Source organism: Lynx rufus, unplaced genomic scaffold, assembly GCF_022079265.1.
Source record: "Lynx rufus isolate CCGP_SWC_20201006 ecotype Redwood Valley unplaced genomic scaffold, mLynRuf1.p SCAF_1, whole genome shotgun sequence".
Taxonomy (NCBI): domain Eukaryota; kingdom Metazoa; phylum Chordata; class Mammalia; order Carnivora; family Felidae; genus Lynx; species Lynx rufus.
In genome coordinates this window covers 197681967-197698019 of record NW_025814823.1, presented here as the reverse complement: position 1 = coordinate 197698019, position 16053 = coordinate 197681967, and the positions used below count along the sequence as shown (strand labels likewise).

General features: G+C 43.4%; 1 protein-coding gene across 1 annotated transcript in view; it reads right to left on the bottom strand.

Annotated features, from left to right (window-relative positions):
- Positions 1-16053, bottom strand: part of SH3TC2 (SH3 domain and tetratricopeptide repeats 2) — a 48791-nt gene that overhangs the window by 32080 nt on the left and 658 nt on the right. Inside the window, exons 2-5 of the mRNA XM_047073706.1 lie at positions 8152-8250; positions 5005-5132; positions 1662-1767; positions 60-203 (exon numbers count right to left, since the gene is read on the bottom strand). Coding sequence (XP_046929662.1) covers positions 60-203; positions 1662-1767; positions 5005-5132; positions 8152-8250 — 477 coding nt within the window. The remainder of the gene's footprint in view (positions 1-59; positions 204-1661; positions 1768-5004; positions 5133-8151; positions 8251-16053) is intronic.

Below are 16053 nucleotides of genomic sequence, written 5' to 3'. Positions count from 1 at the left end.
CAGGGATGCTGATAATAAATATCCACATAAAAGCCCATTCCACCCCACTCCAAGCTCACCTTCCTGTATCAGAAGTCCCAGGTATATTGTTTCCAGGTGTTTCTCATCCACGGAAACTTGGATCTCTGTATCTTCCACCAATCTGCAGTTGAGCCAGTACTTATGGTCAAAGAGGAGATGTTCCAGACATGCAGATACATAGCCTAAGAAATCAAGCCAACAAGATTCCTGGACAACGTGATTTCTGCCATTAGCTGAGCCCAGGAAAGGTTGAGAAAGCTCCTTTTGGAAGTTCCTTCTTGGACTTCCATCCTCAACCTGACCCCATTTAACTGGCATTAGAAGAGCATAGAGCGGTAGCTAGAAAATTTCTAGAGTGAACTGATTCTTCTCAGCATCTGTTGGGGAATACAAGTCATTTTTAAAGGATATCTACCATTTCCAACACGTTTTGGGTCACCATAAATGCGCAATGAGCTGACCAAACCTAATTACCTTTTTCTAATACATCCATGGAGCAATCACCAAGATCATAATTTGGACCCTGGGAGGTCCTGGTCACCAACCCCCTTCAGGTTTTCCTGACTTGAGTTTCAAATTTCTATGTCCCAGATGATGCAGTGGCTGGTGGGCTGTCCATGACCCACAAAGGAGTCAGGATTTTCTTTAACATCCCTTCTCTGACCCTCTCCATCAGTCATTGTCAGTATGGTCTCCCTTGTTAAAACCAGACTGGAAACTCTGCAAATTGCAATTATGGGTAATAATTCACACACGCCTATAAATGTGAATGATTTATGTTAAAATTTTGCTTCTGTTTGAGACTGCCTCTTTCTTAGGATGCAAAAACCTGTTTTTTTTCCATTCTGACTCTCCATTATACCTGCTTAGGCCTCGTGTGTTTTCTATAATTGTGCATCTTGTACTTTAATTGCACACAAATCACCTGGGGATCATATTAAAATACAGATGCTGGGCCAGTTGGTCTGGGATGGGTGCTGGGATTCCACTTTTCTAACAAGCTCTACATGAGGCCAATGCTGCTGGTCCATGGAGTACACTTTAAACTGGAGGTGGGTCTCTAAATGATCACAGGAGATGCACAGTATGGAGAATAGAAAGTCGCCATGACTACGAGAGAAGCTATACCTTCTAGCCAAGAACCATCTTGACCCCTCCCTCCCTCCACAAGGTCATTTCCTAGAAAACCCTGCAATCTGAGTCCCCTTTAGCAGATAACTTCCCATCCCTTTCTTTGACCCTTTTCCAAAAACGTGGGCTACAGTATCCAGAGCTTTACTATTTTGAGCAGCTACTCTGATCTTACTGAAAACTGGTTTCCTTTTTTTTTTCAAAACCATCAATCTGTATCTCTCCCAGTCCTTTGAATTTAGTAGATCACTAAGAACTTCCTGCCAGTTGCTTGATTATCTGAGAAAGTAGTCTCTTCCTGAAATGCACATAGCATTTGAGGGTAGTAGTCAATATTTGCTTTAGATTTAGTCCCAGGTAGTTTGTGACATTTCAAAAGTTAACCATCCACGTTAGGGCTCTAACCTCTTTCAGTTATCAGAGCTGGGCCAATTCCCTAATGTCAAGCCCTACATATTGGCTGAACTTTGATGTAGTTACGTCCTCCACCTGCCTGCTCCACATCATACCTAAGTTCAAGTAGGTAGAAAACTTCCAGATTTCCTCCACGGTCTTGAAGGTGATGAGGAACTGAGCCTTCTGGGACTGGATACCCACCAACCTGGCTGAGAGGTCCTGGGTAAAGAGAACAGTGAGAAGACCTGGGGTGACAGCGTCTTGTTAATGATCTCACAGACACGCAAAATGCTTTGTATGAATTTCTTGATTGTGGCATTGATTTGTTTTTATATCACCAAAAAAAAAAAAAAAAAAAAGGAAACAACCTAAATGTCCATCAATAGGAGACCGGTGAATTATGATTCATCCACGCAATGGAATATTATGATATTACTCAGCCATAAAAAAGAATGAGGAAATTCTTGGTGCTCTGACACAGCTCCAAATATATGCTGCTAGATGGGACAACAGCCACAACAGAAAGAAAGCAAGGTGCAAAGAATACCTTTTGTGTTAAAAAAAAAAAAAAAAAGGTGTATAAGGGAAGGGGAAGGATAGATAATAGAAGGCACCTTGAAAGAAACTTTGATTGTGACTCTATGTCTAATGAGTATTTTCATAAAGCGGACAGAAAAACCAAATTACACAAAAACAAAAATCATCCACAATCCCCCCTCCTAGAGATCATCGATGTTAACACCCTTGCGTATTAACTCTGAATCCTTTTTCCTCTCTGTGAGTTTGGAAGTAACTGTTTTTATATAAGTAGAATTACATTATGTAAGTTGTTTTGTAATCTTTTGTAACTAAATAATATTTTGTGAACCAGCTCCCTTGTCATTAAATAACCTGCATTCTTCTCAATGGTTACGTATGCCATTGCTACATTAATATAATTAATTCTTAACATTGCCTTATGGTTAGACATTTGAGTTTTTTTAATTTTCTTACCATCCTAAACAGTACCGTGATAAACATCCTAGAATTAAATCTTTGTACACATCTTTGATAGTCTTGACGCAAGTTATTCTGAGATGTGCATTTGGGAATGCAGACATTCATGTTTTCAATCCTAAAACACGGGGGCCAAACTGCCCTCCAGAAAGGCTGTGCTAGGCCAGTTTGCATGCTCCCCTACCCCAGTTTTTTTTTAATAACTGAGAAAACAGGCCTGAACCACTATGCAGACTTGGTTTTTCCCTTAAAATCTTTTTCTGTTTCTTGTCCAAGCTTCTAGAGTTGACTATAAGGACTGATGGCCAGAACATCCTTTCTCCCCCAAACCAGGTCCTGCTATCAAAGATCAAACCCCGGAATGCTGTTCTGGGAGAACCCTGTGGAAAGAAGAAAATAGAAAGAGAGGATATCTACCCTGTGGAGAGAAGAGAAGAGGACAGGAGAGAGAAAGAGCCCTCAGGTCAACAAAGTCAAAACGCTGGGGTTCTCCCATACCAGGCCCCAGGAGTCCCCAGATCCTTGGAGGATGTCGATCCTGTTGCTCAGGGAACGGGCTCTAGATAAAAATTGATTTCTGGGCGGGGCGCCTGGGTGGCGCAGTCGGTTAAGCGTCCGACTTCAGCCAGGTCAAGATCTCGCGGTCCGGGAGTTCGAGCCCCACGTCAGGCTCTGGGCTGATGGCTCAGAGCCTGGAGCCTGTTTCCGATTCTGTGTCTCCCTCTCTCTCTGCCCCTCCCCTGTTCATGCTCTGTCTCTCTCTGTCCCAAAAATAAATAAACATTGAAAAAAAATTTAAAAAAATAAAAAAAATAAAAAAAATAAAAACGTTGAAAAAAAAATTAAAAAAAATTGATTTCTGGGAGATTCAGCAATTGTCAGGCACCTCACAAAGATCTTTATGAACATTGCCTCATTTACTCACAATAACCCTGTGAAAAGAGTACGATGACACTACTGAATACATTCTAAGATGCACTTTTCCCACATTTGATCATTTCTGAAACAAGAGAGAAGGAAGCATGGCATCATACTTAATTGGCAGTATTTCTTTTCTTCCCTTGAGGTATATAAGATGTTGGTGCGTTTTATAATCAAATGGCACCTCAGATTTAATAGAAAATGGCCCTCTCCACGTCAAGAAGGGCCAGGCACAGACAGGTTAAGCAATCTGCCCATGGTCACCTGTGTGTGTGCCGTGGCACCTTGGCTGGAGCTGAGATCCAGCTGACCCCAGGTCTCAGTTCTGGCACACAAGTTTGCCTGGCTCAATCCTCAACCCAGCAGACCACCTGGCTCAATCAAACCCAGCTCTTGCCCACGCCAAGAGTGACTCAAATTTTAAAAAAACTATGGTGCCAGTTAGCAGCTCGTGCCTCCAAGTTTCTGAATTCTGGAAATTAAAAAAAAAAACACACTACTATTTATAATTTATCTACTATTTATGGAGTATATACCACCACCCAAGCAAAGCCAAGCTCTCTACAGATACTGACTCACTGACTCCTCCCAACAAACCAAACACTTTCTTTCTTTTTTTTTTTATACGTGACAGATTAATAGAACACATTTCCCTTTATAATTTGTATCAAATTAATTCAGGGACTGTAAAAATAACTAGAACATATTAGTTTATTACATAAGGTAATATTCTCTTTATCCCACCTCTAGTTGCAACAATTTTTAACCATTTCTGACTTTGGCTCTCCTAGTAAGTCCCTCCTAAGCTGTAAATAATTTGGCCATACCCTTCTTCCTTGGTGTAACAACTGAAGATACTAGCTACCCACTATGAAAGAGGACGAATTGGTTTTTTACTTCAATGCCTTTTTCCCTCCCATTCTAAAATGTATAGTTACTAATTTTTGATTGGCAATTTTGGTAATTTAAAAAAATACATACTTATTGGTTACCAGTGTTGAGGAAAGGGGACAGAGGAGAGTTATTGTTTAGTAGGTACAGAGCTTCCATTCGGGATGATGGAAAAGTTCTGGAATGAACAGTGATGATGGTTGCATAACAATGTGAGTGCACTTAATGTCACCGAATTACACACTGAAAATAATTAAAGTTGAGAGTTTATGTTATATATATTTTATCACAATAAAAAACAATAAAATTCCAATTAAAAAAATTAATTTCATTTTTTTTAAAGTATACTTGATAGACATCATAACGATTCCCATCCTACACAGGTAAGTAACTTGTAGAAGGTCAAACAAATAACAGTGGCAGATTTGAAACCTTTTTCTCTGACTCTGCAACTCCTCGCCAGCTTCGGAGTGCTGCCTATTCTTGTTGGGCAGAAAATATGTACATTTTCATTCATTGTTTCCTTCAGTCAGCCCTGTTCTTGAGGGCCTACTTTGTTCCCGGCGCTGTCCCAGGTGCTGGTGAACCTTGCAGCGGCCGGAGGAACACAAGGCAGGCTCAGAATTGCACCCCTCCATCCAAGCTCACCTTAAACAGTGCACGCACCTCCTGGTCCTCATTCTCCAGCGCCCAGAGCCGCCTCCTGGCTGCTTCCTGCAGGGGGCCGTTTACACACCTCCTGGAGCGGCTCTTCACACTGAAGGAGAGGGTCAGATCTTAAAGAGAAGAGAGAGAGAAATGCAATCAGGTCAGGCTGGAAATGCAATAAAAGGGAAGAAAGAATTAGATGAACCCCAATGCTTCCCACACCTAAACCTTAAATTGGTATCCTCATTAATTAGAGATTACAAGTACTCCTAACTACCTAACAATCTTCTGAGCACCTTTTGAAAAATGTCCCCCAAGGCAGAAAAGAAAAAGAAAAGGCTGAAGCCCCAGCATGTTCTGGAATCTCAGGAGTTGCTGTTGGTTATTCCTGCTTTGCACAAGGTATATTTCTACGCTGCCTGGCACTGAGTGCCGACACAAACAGGTAGACATATATTGCCTCCTATGAATGATCTGTGAAAGTTTTGAACAAATACCAACTTATCCATTCATAGGGAAATGTATTAATATGTCAAATGTATGATATGTCATAGATATTATGTACTTTATAAACTATGCATACACCATACGTTTTTCTCTAAACCATTTCTTTCTAATAATGTTTCTATTAATGTTTGTCAGGGTAACTGGTAATGTATTAAAGTCTACCTTTAATTTCTTCAAAATGCACATTTATTCAACCACTATTGTGAGCAGAAGCTGCTTCAGGAGCTGGGGTATCACAGGAACAAAATAGACACGGTCCCTGTTCTCACAGAGCTTGTATTCTAGGCAAGTAACCCATTCGGTGAACACAATAATTTCGGATGGAGAAAAGTGCTACAAACTAAACGTAATCAGGTGAACAGACAGAGGGACCAAGCACTTGGAGGCCTCAGCCTTTGGTATGCCTTTGAATAGTGTTGTGAGGAAAGGTCACCCTGAGGAGGTTCATCTTATAACCGAACTTTGCCACATGCCTTCTTTAGACAATAAGTAGCCATCTTGTTAATAATTAGCAAACGCAAGGAGCCAAAAAGGCATTGGACTGCATAACCATGGAGGTCTCTCTTCTAATCCTAACTTGCAGGGACTTTGCAAATCTCTGAGCACTTTAAAGACGGCCCCTCTCATGCTGACCTGGGTAACACAAGGCTGGAATCCCACCTGTAAGAGGCCCATTTTTAAACTAGAAGTCCTGAAAATGTGGCTGCCGATCGGCTCCAACAGGACACGCCCAACTGACCTGACATTGGTATGAACTGTGGGTGGATGTGTGTTCCACTCCGTTCCTCCCTGGCCTGCGATCTAATCTCATCCAAGCCGTCCATCTTCAGCCGAGCGGATCCAGTCTTCTGGTAGCCTCACTGATCAGCGCACTGACCTCTCAGAGGAGGCAGGAGGCGAAGCCCAGGGAGGCGGAGTCACACAGACCTGGGCTCAAGGCTGGGCTCCGCGCTGGCTAACTGCCATGCCCAACAGTTAATTACCTCTCTACACTTGACTTTTCTCACTAGCAAAATGACTTGTCGAATAACCTATCTCACACAGCTTTTAAGAGGCTTACAAATGAGATTATGCATATAAAGCTTTTTGTTCAGGGCCTCCAACATAGCAAATACTCACTTAACACCTTAAGCGCTGGCTCTTGACCCTCACAAACTTCCCACCCCCACCCCAGTGCTACAGCAATTCCTGATCTCTCTGCTCTCATCTTGTCACACCTGTAATCAACCTTGACTCTGACTGATTCTGGGATGCCTTTTTGCCAAGCCCATCGCTCCTGTCCTTCCAAAGCCTGACCCAAACTCCCTTCTAGAATCTCTTGCAATAGCCCCGAATGAATGACAGTCCTTTCAGTGGGGATCTCCTTGCCCTGCATATGGATCCGTGGATATGTCACTCAAAAGACTGGATTTAAATAAGCAAACTGCTTTTGAGATCCCAACAAGTGAGAGCCATCCGTGAGAGCCTCCTGTCTGGGATCCTACAGTGCCCTCAGCATGACCAGACTGGGGAATAAATCAAGTTCACTCCAGTGTTAGTGTGAAGTGCATTTTGTCATTTTTTAAAAATCTTTCTGAAAACTGGTCGTTTAATCATGTTAATGTATCTGATTGATTTTGTCTACGCCTCTTCTGCATAAAGGAGAGATTGGCAGCTGGAGCAAAGTGTCCCCTTCTCACTCCGTGACTTTCCTGGAAACAGCATCCTGGAGGAAAACACTGAAAGATGGAAGAGACCAGCCCCGGTTGGATAAATTTCACCTACACATACCCTCTGTTCATTGGCCTTCATGCATTGAGAAGGCAAAATGCTGACTCCACTGCCTTCAGGAAACAACAGATGGCAAGTTACCTCTTTTTCCAGGATGGCCCAAGCTGACAGGCAAATAAGCAGACCGACACAAGAACAAGAAAGGGCAAGGTTTTTCTCATCGTCAGCCCAGCAGTTGGACAGAATTGAAAAAATAATAATAATAAAAATAAAGAACCCGTAATGACAAGTAAGCAATATCCATTTACCTAGTTCACGTCGCTTGTAACATTCATAATGCAAATCTTTTTCGCAAATCTAACACTCGTATGCCAGACAGGAGCACATGCTTGGAGCGGCAATGAAGCACGGTGGTTATGAACAAGGACCCAGGTTTGATTGCTTTTCTCGTCACCTACTAGCTTTGCAGTGGTGGCGAAGTTGCCTTTCTCTCTGGGACTCTGCCACCTTTGCAATGGGGAGTTTGGCGGCACCTCCTAGAGGTGAGCACGTGAGAATGAGACGCGATCACTTAGCACATGCTTGACACACGATTTGCCCTCAAAAATGGTCCCTGATGATGATATACTTTCTTTAGTACAACAAATATATATGGAGCTCCTAATAACGTGCTGAATCGTGAAGAGCTTTGAGTGTCAGTCTGAGAAGCTTTAACTTAATCCTGCAGGCAATGGAGAGAGCACCGGAAGATTTGTGAGCAAGTGAATGTCATAGTCAAGGCCATGCCCACAACGATGCATTTTGTGGTGGTGCCTAGAAAGGATAAGAGGAAGGGAGCTTGCAGATGGGAGACATAAGGAGGTTACTGTGGTATTCGACATGGATAATAATTGTTTCAACAAATAGGGCTTCTCTTTAGGGTTTAAATACCTGGAGTCATATTCTGTGACAGGAAACATTTTTCCTTGTCTTCAGATGAGGCTATAACCTCACTCGATATGGTTGGATCCTTGGAAGGAGTTTCTTTACCTGGAGGAGAGCAAGTGAAAGATCATTTGTGTGGGTGTAAGCAAGACAGAAGCATGGACTGTAAGTCCTTGTCAAGTGACAACTTTTTCTCCAGGGCTGGTGGCATGGAAGAATTCTCACTGCTTGCACCATTACCTGGTAATTATTTAGTACTCAACTGTTATCAAAGACCTGTCACACATGCTCCCTCAATCCTGCAGTGGCCTGGGTGCCCCTGTTTTATTTAAAATAAACAGGGGCGCCTGGGTGGCTCAGTCGGTTAAGCTTCCAACTTCGGCTCAGGTCATGATCTCATGGTCTGTGAGTTAGAGCCCCGCATTGGGCTCTGTGCTGAGAGCTCGGAGCCTGGAGCCTGCTTCAGATTCTGTGTCTCCCTCTCTCTCTGACCCTCCCCTGCTCATGTCTCTCTCTGCCTCAAAAATAAATAAGCATTAAAAAAAATTTTTTTTAAATAAACAAACAGAACAGATTGGTGCTCACACGTCAGACTGGGTCCCCTGGCTGAGTACCCTGAAGATGCTCATTCTGTGTTGAGCCTTCAAGGTCATTATAGATCTGAGGTCCATGGGTGGATCACAGAAGTGTTAGAGCAGAGCAAGACAGAGTGGTATCGTTAGGGAGATGACTGAGGCATGCATGGTCGTCATGGGCCTGAAATGTACGATGGTCCCCAGACTGCCCACTAGAGTCCTGTATGAGATCTCCAAAATGTTCCTGTCTTCGCAGCTGTAGAATTGGAGTGAAAGGAGAAGAAAGAGCGTCATGGCATTAGGCTAGGGTTAGGAAGGAGGCTATTTTGATGGCAGAGAGTTGAAAAGAGAAGCAAATACAGCCATAAAGCATGGGGCAATGGTTATAAAAGAATAGAAGGACATTTCACAAGTATCACTGGGAAATGTGGGCCTCCTTCGTGGTATCCCGAAAATACAAGAGAACTCATTGACACATTACTTGTGTGGTTACTCTGTTCCTTTGACCGCGAAACTACTCAAGGACTATCCCATGGGATCAGCATGTTATGAGCACTACCTTCTCCTGGAAAGAGGGGTTAGGAGTCTTGGCTCGACCACTCTGTGGAAGGCACTCAGTTAATTCTCAACTGTAAAACTGTGCTAGGTCAGGCTCAAGTAGACCTACCAGCTTCCCATTCTGGACCTGTTCTTCTCCTGATGCAGCCCAAGAGTGATAAGAGACCAGCAATCACGCTCCATCCACTCACTGCTGATTGGTGCCCAACCCAGATTCTCACACTGCTGCCAGGGGTCTTGGCCTCCACTCCGTGCCTATGCAGCAAGATTTTGAGGCCCGGGTGGAGGACCTTCCATTTCTTCATAGCAGGAGCAGTTAGCACATTTGGGGGTGATGTATAGGGAGAATGAAATGGATTTGGGTTTGAACAGGCGGAAGGAGGGGCCCATCAGCTCACAGCCTTTCATCCAGTCCATCTTGTTAGGCATTCAGTGCTGAAAGCAACTTAGCTGGAAGGCTGGCAGTCATGAGCTATCGAGCTATCGTTGAACAGGATTATTCTGTGGTTCTGCTCCCAGGAACCAAAGGTAACGGTGGCAAAAAGCCACAGGCTTGGGAATCGTGAGATAAGAGGTTGAGCACAAATCAGATTCTCCCACACCCTAGCTAATGACCTTGGGCAAGACATTTCACCCATCCATTTTCCGAGGCTTCACTTTGCCACTCATAAATGTCAGACTGATCGAAGTTAGTGTTTCTCAACTCTGACTGCCCACTTGAAGCCCTCAGATGGGTTTTTAAAAATAGCAGTGCCTAGGCCACATCTCCAGAAATGCTGACTTACTTGCTTCCTAGTGCAGCCCAGGCATAGACATTCTTTTAAGTTCTCCAAGTCATTCTAATTTGGCCCAGTGTTGGGAACCATACACCTAGACTGGTGCTTCTCAAACTTGAATGTGTGTATGAATTGCCTGGGGATATTGATAAAATTTAGATTCTGTCTCAACTAGGTTGAAAGCCTACGGTTCTGCCTGTCTAATGTGCTCCCTAGTGGAGCTCCTGCTGGTCCCAGGAAAACACTTGGAGTGGCGGCCTGCTTCTCTACTCTGAGACACTGAAAACTGATTGACTAGAGGCCAGAGACTATAACAAACCCACAAGCATCTTTTTTTCTTTTGTTGTTCTTTTTTTGGTCGTCTCTTTTCTTTTCCTCCTCCCAACCCCCAGCACAGTGAATTTTTTAAAGTTTAAATTTGAATTCCTTGACATCATTTAGAAACTGGGATACTCTCAGAGAGGGAAGGAGGCAAACCATAAGAGACTCTTAAATACTGAGAACAAACTGAGGGTGGATGGGGGGTGGGGTGGGGAGAGGGGAAAGTGGGTGATGGGCATTGAGGAGGGCACCTGTTGGGATGAGCACTGGGTGTTGTATGGAAACCTATTGGACAACAAATTGTATAAAAAAATAAATAAAAATAAAATAAAGTAAACCATATATTGATCATTGAAAAAAAAAGAAACTGGGATATTCTACATAGCCTAGATGCTTGGCTTCGCTTTGAAAACTGGAAGATCTGTAGCTCAGGGCCCTCATGTGACAGCAGTCAGCTGGAGCCCAGTGGTTGCTGCCCCTCTATGGGAATTTGTTCTTCTCTGGCCACCAGCATCCCCACATTGTCAAATTTATTCATTTGCACCTGGTTCCAGTAAGCTTTGTCCTGATTGTAAGACTGCATGAAAAGAAACAACAGCCTAAGGATGTTGAATGCCTGTGAGGTAAGTCCATCTCGAAGGAGTAAGTTCATGGCCACCATTTTGCATTCCTATCAGCAGTGTGAGAGAGTTCCAGTTGCTCCATACCCTCACCAACACTTGATATTATCTTCTTTTTAAATTTAGCCTTTCCATAGGTGTGCAGTTTTATCTCATTGTTTCAATTTACATTTCCTCAATAACTAATGGTGTTGAACATTTTTATGTTCTTATTTGCCATCCATATATTTTCTTTTTTTCCCCCATTCATGATTTTATTTTTATTTTTATTTTTTTTGCTTTAAATAATTTTTTTAATCTTATTTTTTAAAATTTACATCCAAGTTAGTTAGCATATAGTGCAACAATAATTTCAGGAGTAGATTCCTTAGTGCCCCTTACCCATTTAGCCCATCCCCCTTCCCACAACCCTTCCAGTAACCCTCAGTTTGTTCTCCATATTTATGAGTCTCTTCTGTTTTGTACCCCTCCTTGTTTTTATATTGTTTTTGTTTCCCTTTCCTTATGTTCATCTGTTTTGTCTCTTAAAGTCCTCATATGAGTGAAGTCATATGATTTTTGTCTTTCTCTGACTGACTAATTTCACTTAGCATAATGCCCTCCAGTTCTATCCATGTAGTTGCAGATGGCAAGATTTCATTCTTTTCTTTTCAATATATGAAGTTTATTGTCAAATTGGTTTCCATACAACACCCAGTGCTCATCAAAAGGCGCCCTCCTCAGTACCCATCACCCACCCTCCCCTCCCTCCCACCCAAGATTTCATTCTTTTTGATTGCCAAGTAATACTCCATTGTATATATATACACCATATCTTCTTTATCCATTCATCCATCGATGGACATTTGGGCTCTTTCCATACTTTGGCTATTGTTGATAGTGCTGCTATAAACATGGGGGTCCATGTGTCCCTTTGAAACAGCACACCTGTATCCCTTGGACAAATGCCTAGTAGTGCAATTGTTGGGTCGTAGGGTAGTTCCCTTTTTAGTTTTTTGAGGAGCCTCCATACTGTTTTCCGGAGTGGCTGCACCAGTGTGCATTCCCAACCATCCATACATTTTCTGAATGAAAGTATCTTTATAAACTTTTTGCTCCATTTAATTAGGTTATTTACCTTCTTATCACTGAGTTATAAAGGGTTTTTTTTTTATGTTCTGGATACAAGTATCAGATACATGGTTTTCATGTATTATTTCCAAGTCTGCAGTTTCTTTTTCATTCTCTTGTTAGGTTTAGTGATAGCAAGGCTATCAGCAAAGAGATCAGTAGGATAAGGAGGAATGAGCTTTGCATACACATGAGAGAGCAGAAACCAGTCTTTACATACCAGAGAAGTCAGTGATCATGGGGCTAAAATTGATAGATATGGTAGGGCTAGGAGAGGGAGAGAAATGTAGGATAGAAACAGCGAGCAATAGGGAGCCATGAAGGGAACCTTGAGCCTGGGGATGGCAAAACAAAATTGGAAATTCTACCTTGGGGGGTAGCACAAGAAGGACAGGGAGAAGAAAAGGCAAAAGGCGGGGAGGCCAGCTTGAATGGCAATAGGGAACATAAAGTGTGAGACTGTGGACTGTGATCTTGGCAAATGAGAAGTGAAGGAATAGAGTGAATCACGTGGTATTTTCAAGTAAGGAAAGAGAAAGCATCTTGACGAATTGAATACGAAGGATAAAAGTAAGGAAGAGAGAATCATTATAGAAAAACGAATAGATAGAGGGATCTGAGAGATGATGTAGTTCTACTCCTCATTTTACCGTGGCGAACCTAAGGCCCAAAGAGGAGCAGTGATTTTACCAAGGTCACATAGCGAGTTAGCAGCAGAGTCAGAGGCCATCCAGATCACTGGGGGCGGACCTCGCTGCCACCATTACCTTAACCCTAACTGGGAATTCAGGGCTCTGAAGTCTCTAATCTGGAAGCATCTCCCTTCCAGAAACTTGCTGGACAAAAGCATCTGTGCTTACTTCTCCCCTCCTTGCTCTTACCCACCACCCCGACTTTAAGAAGCAAGTGTTGCCCTGCGTGCTTTCTTCCCCCCACCTACGTACTTTTTCCTTCTTTGACCTGACAGTCACAGCACCAGAAGTTTTTTATGATGTAAGCCTACTCTGTCCTGGTTGGGGCAAGTATCAAATTAGAACTACAGCTACATCTATCTCCACGGACATATCTCCAATCCTAATGTTGACGAAGAGGGGAAAAAAGAAGTTGCACGATGCTATCATCTTGTTTATGTATCAAAATCTGCAGAAGAAATTCTTTGCAATGATTACGGGTACATGGACATGTACTAAAAGCACGAAACCGCTGAATTAATGAAAGTAATTAACTTTAGGGAGAGAGAGGAGGAGGGAAATGAGACTAGGAGAGAACTACCAGGGGACCCTACTTGTGTCTGCAACTTTTTTTTTTTTAAGTAAGAGAATAAAATAAAGATATTCTGAAGCTAATATGGTATAATGTTCAAAACATGCTAAAGCTAGACGGTTGGTTTATTGTTCTGATATTCTCTATTATGAGTAAGTTCGAAATGCCTCACAAGCTTTTTAAAGTTCAAATACGAAGCATCATTTACTATTGGCAGCATTCTCCCTCAATTTCCTATTATTATACTCATGATTCACGTCTACCAAAAATGTTGAAAGTTAAAACCACCAATGATCAACGTAGGCAAATGTTCTCTCTCACATCCTCCGTTTCAGAGTGTAAGGCTGCCAAATTTCTTCAAGAATGTGTTGAAGATAAGGGGGCAGTGCTAGGAGCTTTTAGATTCATGGACTTTGACATGACTTGCTCCGGGCTCCTAAGGGAGCAACTATAATTTATTAAACTGTGGCAAGAATACCCAAGGGTCCAGGAAGTCAGACAAGACGGCAATTGACCAGAACCAGCATGTGCAATCGGGAGATCTTTGTGAGGAAATGAGAAACGTCACAGGGAACAGACGCTTCAGGCAGAGCCCATGTGTGAGAATACATATCACCTGGGGTCGCCAGAGCCAACCCTCCTCACTGTGTGACACCCCAGCAAGCCGGCGAGGCATCGGTCCAGAGCTCAGTGCTACCAAGAGCCTTCTCCTTTCCTGCCTTCCTCACCCTGAGGACTGTTGGCCTTTGCTCTTTGCTCCCCCTTAAACAGCTGTAATGGCAGAAGCAGCCAGAAACAGGACCACTGTGGAGCCAGGAGTTAGGGACAAGGGTTGTGGGAATAGTCTTTTCTAGCGAACAAGAAAACAGCCCACAATTACTGAGGGGTTATCAGAACCCAGCCCCTGTACTTAACCCATGAGATGAGTTACCTGATTTAATCCTCACCAAAAATTCCATATGACAGATAGTCCCATTAGATCCAGGTTACAGATGGGAAACCAAGGTTGGAAGAGTGTAAGAGACTTGCCCAAAGTCACAGAACTACAGAGTCGCTCCAGGATGTGTCGCATACCTTGTTCCATGTCTCCGGGATAAATGGGGGGCCGAAAAGGCGATGTTTATATCAACAGTCCTCAGACCTACAACAGCCATATCATCCTCCCTAGGGAAAGTCCCCGACAAGCACAGAAAACAGTTTGGAAAATGGCACGAAAAGCCTCAATAAAGTACATAGCAGGTTGACTCTTGGTGAACTAGTGGATTCAGGATCCCAACCACTTACTGACGCCACAGTTCAGGTGAAACAATAAAATAACTGGTCAATAAGGTCCTAAGAACTCTGGGGATGCTTTCTTCAGTGTCGGTTGGTTTGGGGCCACAGAACTCTTGTACCTGAAATCTTGGGCTGAGGACAGGGTGTCAGACAGAGGCAGAGCTGCTCCAGCTGAACCTGAGGGTCGGAGAGCAGGAGCAGAGCTCCCTAGGGCTCCTTTGCAGGCCGAGCCTACAACGCCTCATCTTATAGATGAGCAAACAAAGACCTAGAGAGAGAGCTTGGTACGTTAGGGTCATAGAAATGTAATTAATATGTGCTTAATTTCTTGTGCATAATTAACCGTGTGCCAGGTCGGTTTAAGTGTTTCACACGTAGGCTTAATCCCTACCACAGCTCTCTGGGGAATGCATAATTATATCACAAACCTACAGACAAGGAAACTGAAACAGAGAGGTTGAGTAAATTGCTAAGGCAAGTCAAAGAACCAAGATCAAACCCGGACGCTTTGGCCTCAAAGACCAGGCGATTAACCCTGATGATGCCTGCCCAGTTAAAGGTAGGCTGAGTCAGCTCTGGATCACTGGCTTGCGGACCAGTGATCCTTCCTGTGCCCCCACACTCCGTTCACTCTCTGTTCCCGTGGGGTACAATGGCAACAGGACTTAGGGGAAGGATCCGAACAGTTTATAAACCTTAGAAGTCTGGAGAAACAAAATGTTTTCACAGCTAAAGATCATGTCTTTTGTGCTACGGGCATCATTTGGGAATTTGTTTGCCTTGGCTCGGGGTCCTCCTGGGCTCCCCTTCCAAGGAATCACGTGGTACTTCTGGAAGACATGGAATCCTAACAAGGGTTAGGAATGATTCCTTGGCATGGTGCTCTCTTATCTCCCAAGTAAGTCCTCCCTGACTCTGCCAGCTTCCCGCAAAGCTGCCACACATCCTGATAAATGCCATACCCCAGATGGCAGGGCCCCACCTTGGCCTTGCTCTGAAAAGAAGCAAGAAGCTTGCGTTGGGGTGACTTAACCACGCTGGTTGCCTGGGACTGTCCTGCTTTTAGCACTGACTGCATCCTGAGAAAGCCCTCGGGCCCAGGCAAACTGGGATGGTTGGTCACCTAATGTCAAGTCTCAGATGACTTGACAATTTCACAGAGCAACAACTCTCCATGGTCTCAAGATGTACCAAGAAAGGGGGTGGGGAGAAAGAAAGAGGGAAAGAAAGAAAGAAAGAAAGAGAGAAAGAAAGAATGGGAAAGAAAGAGAGAAAGAAAGAAAGAAAAGAAAGAAAGAGAGAGAGAGAAAGAAAAAGAAAGAAATCAGGGGCACCTGGGTGGCTCAGTCGGTTAAGTGTTTGACTCTTGATTTCTCTTCAGATCATGAGCTCGAGTTTGTGAATTTGAGC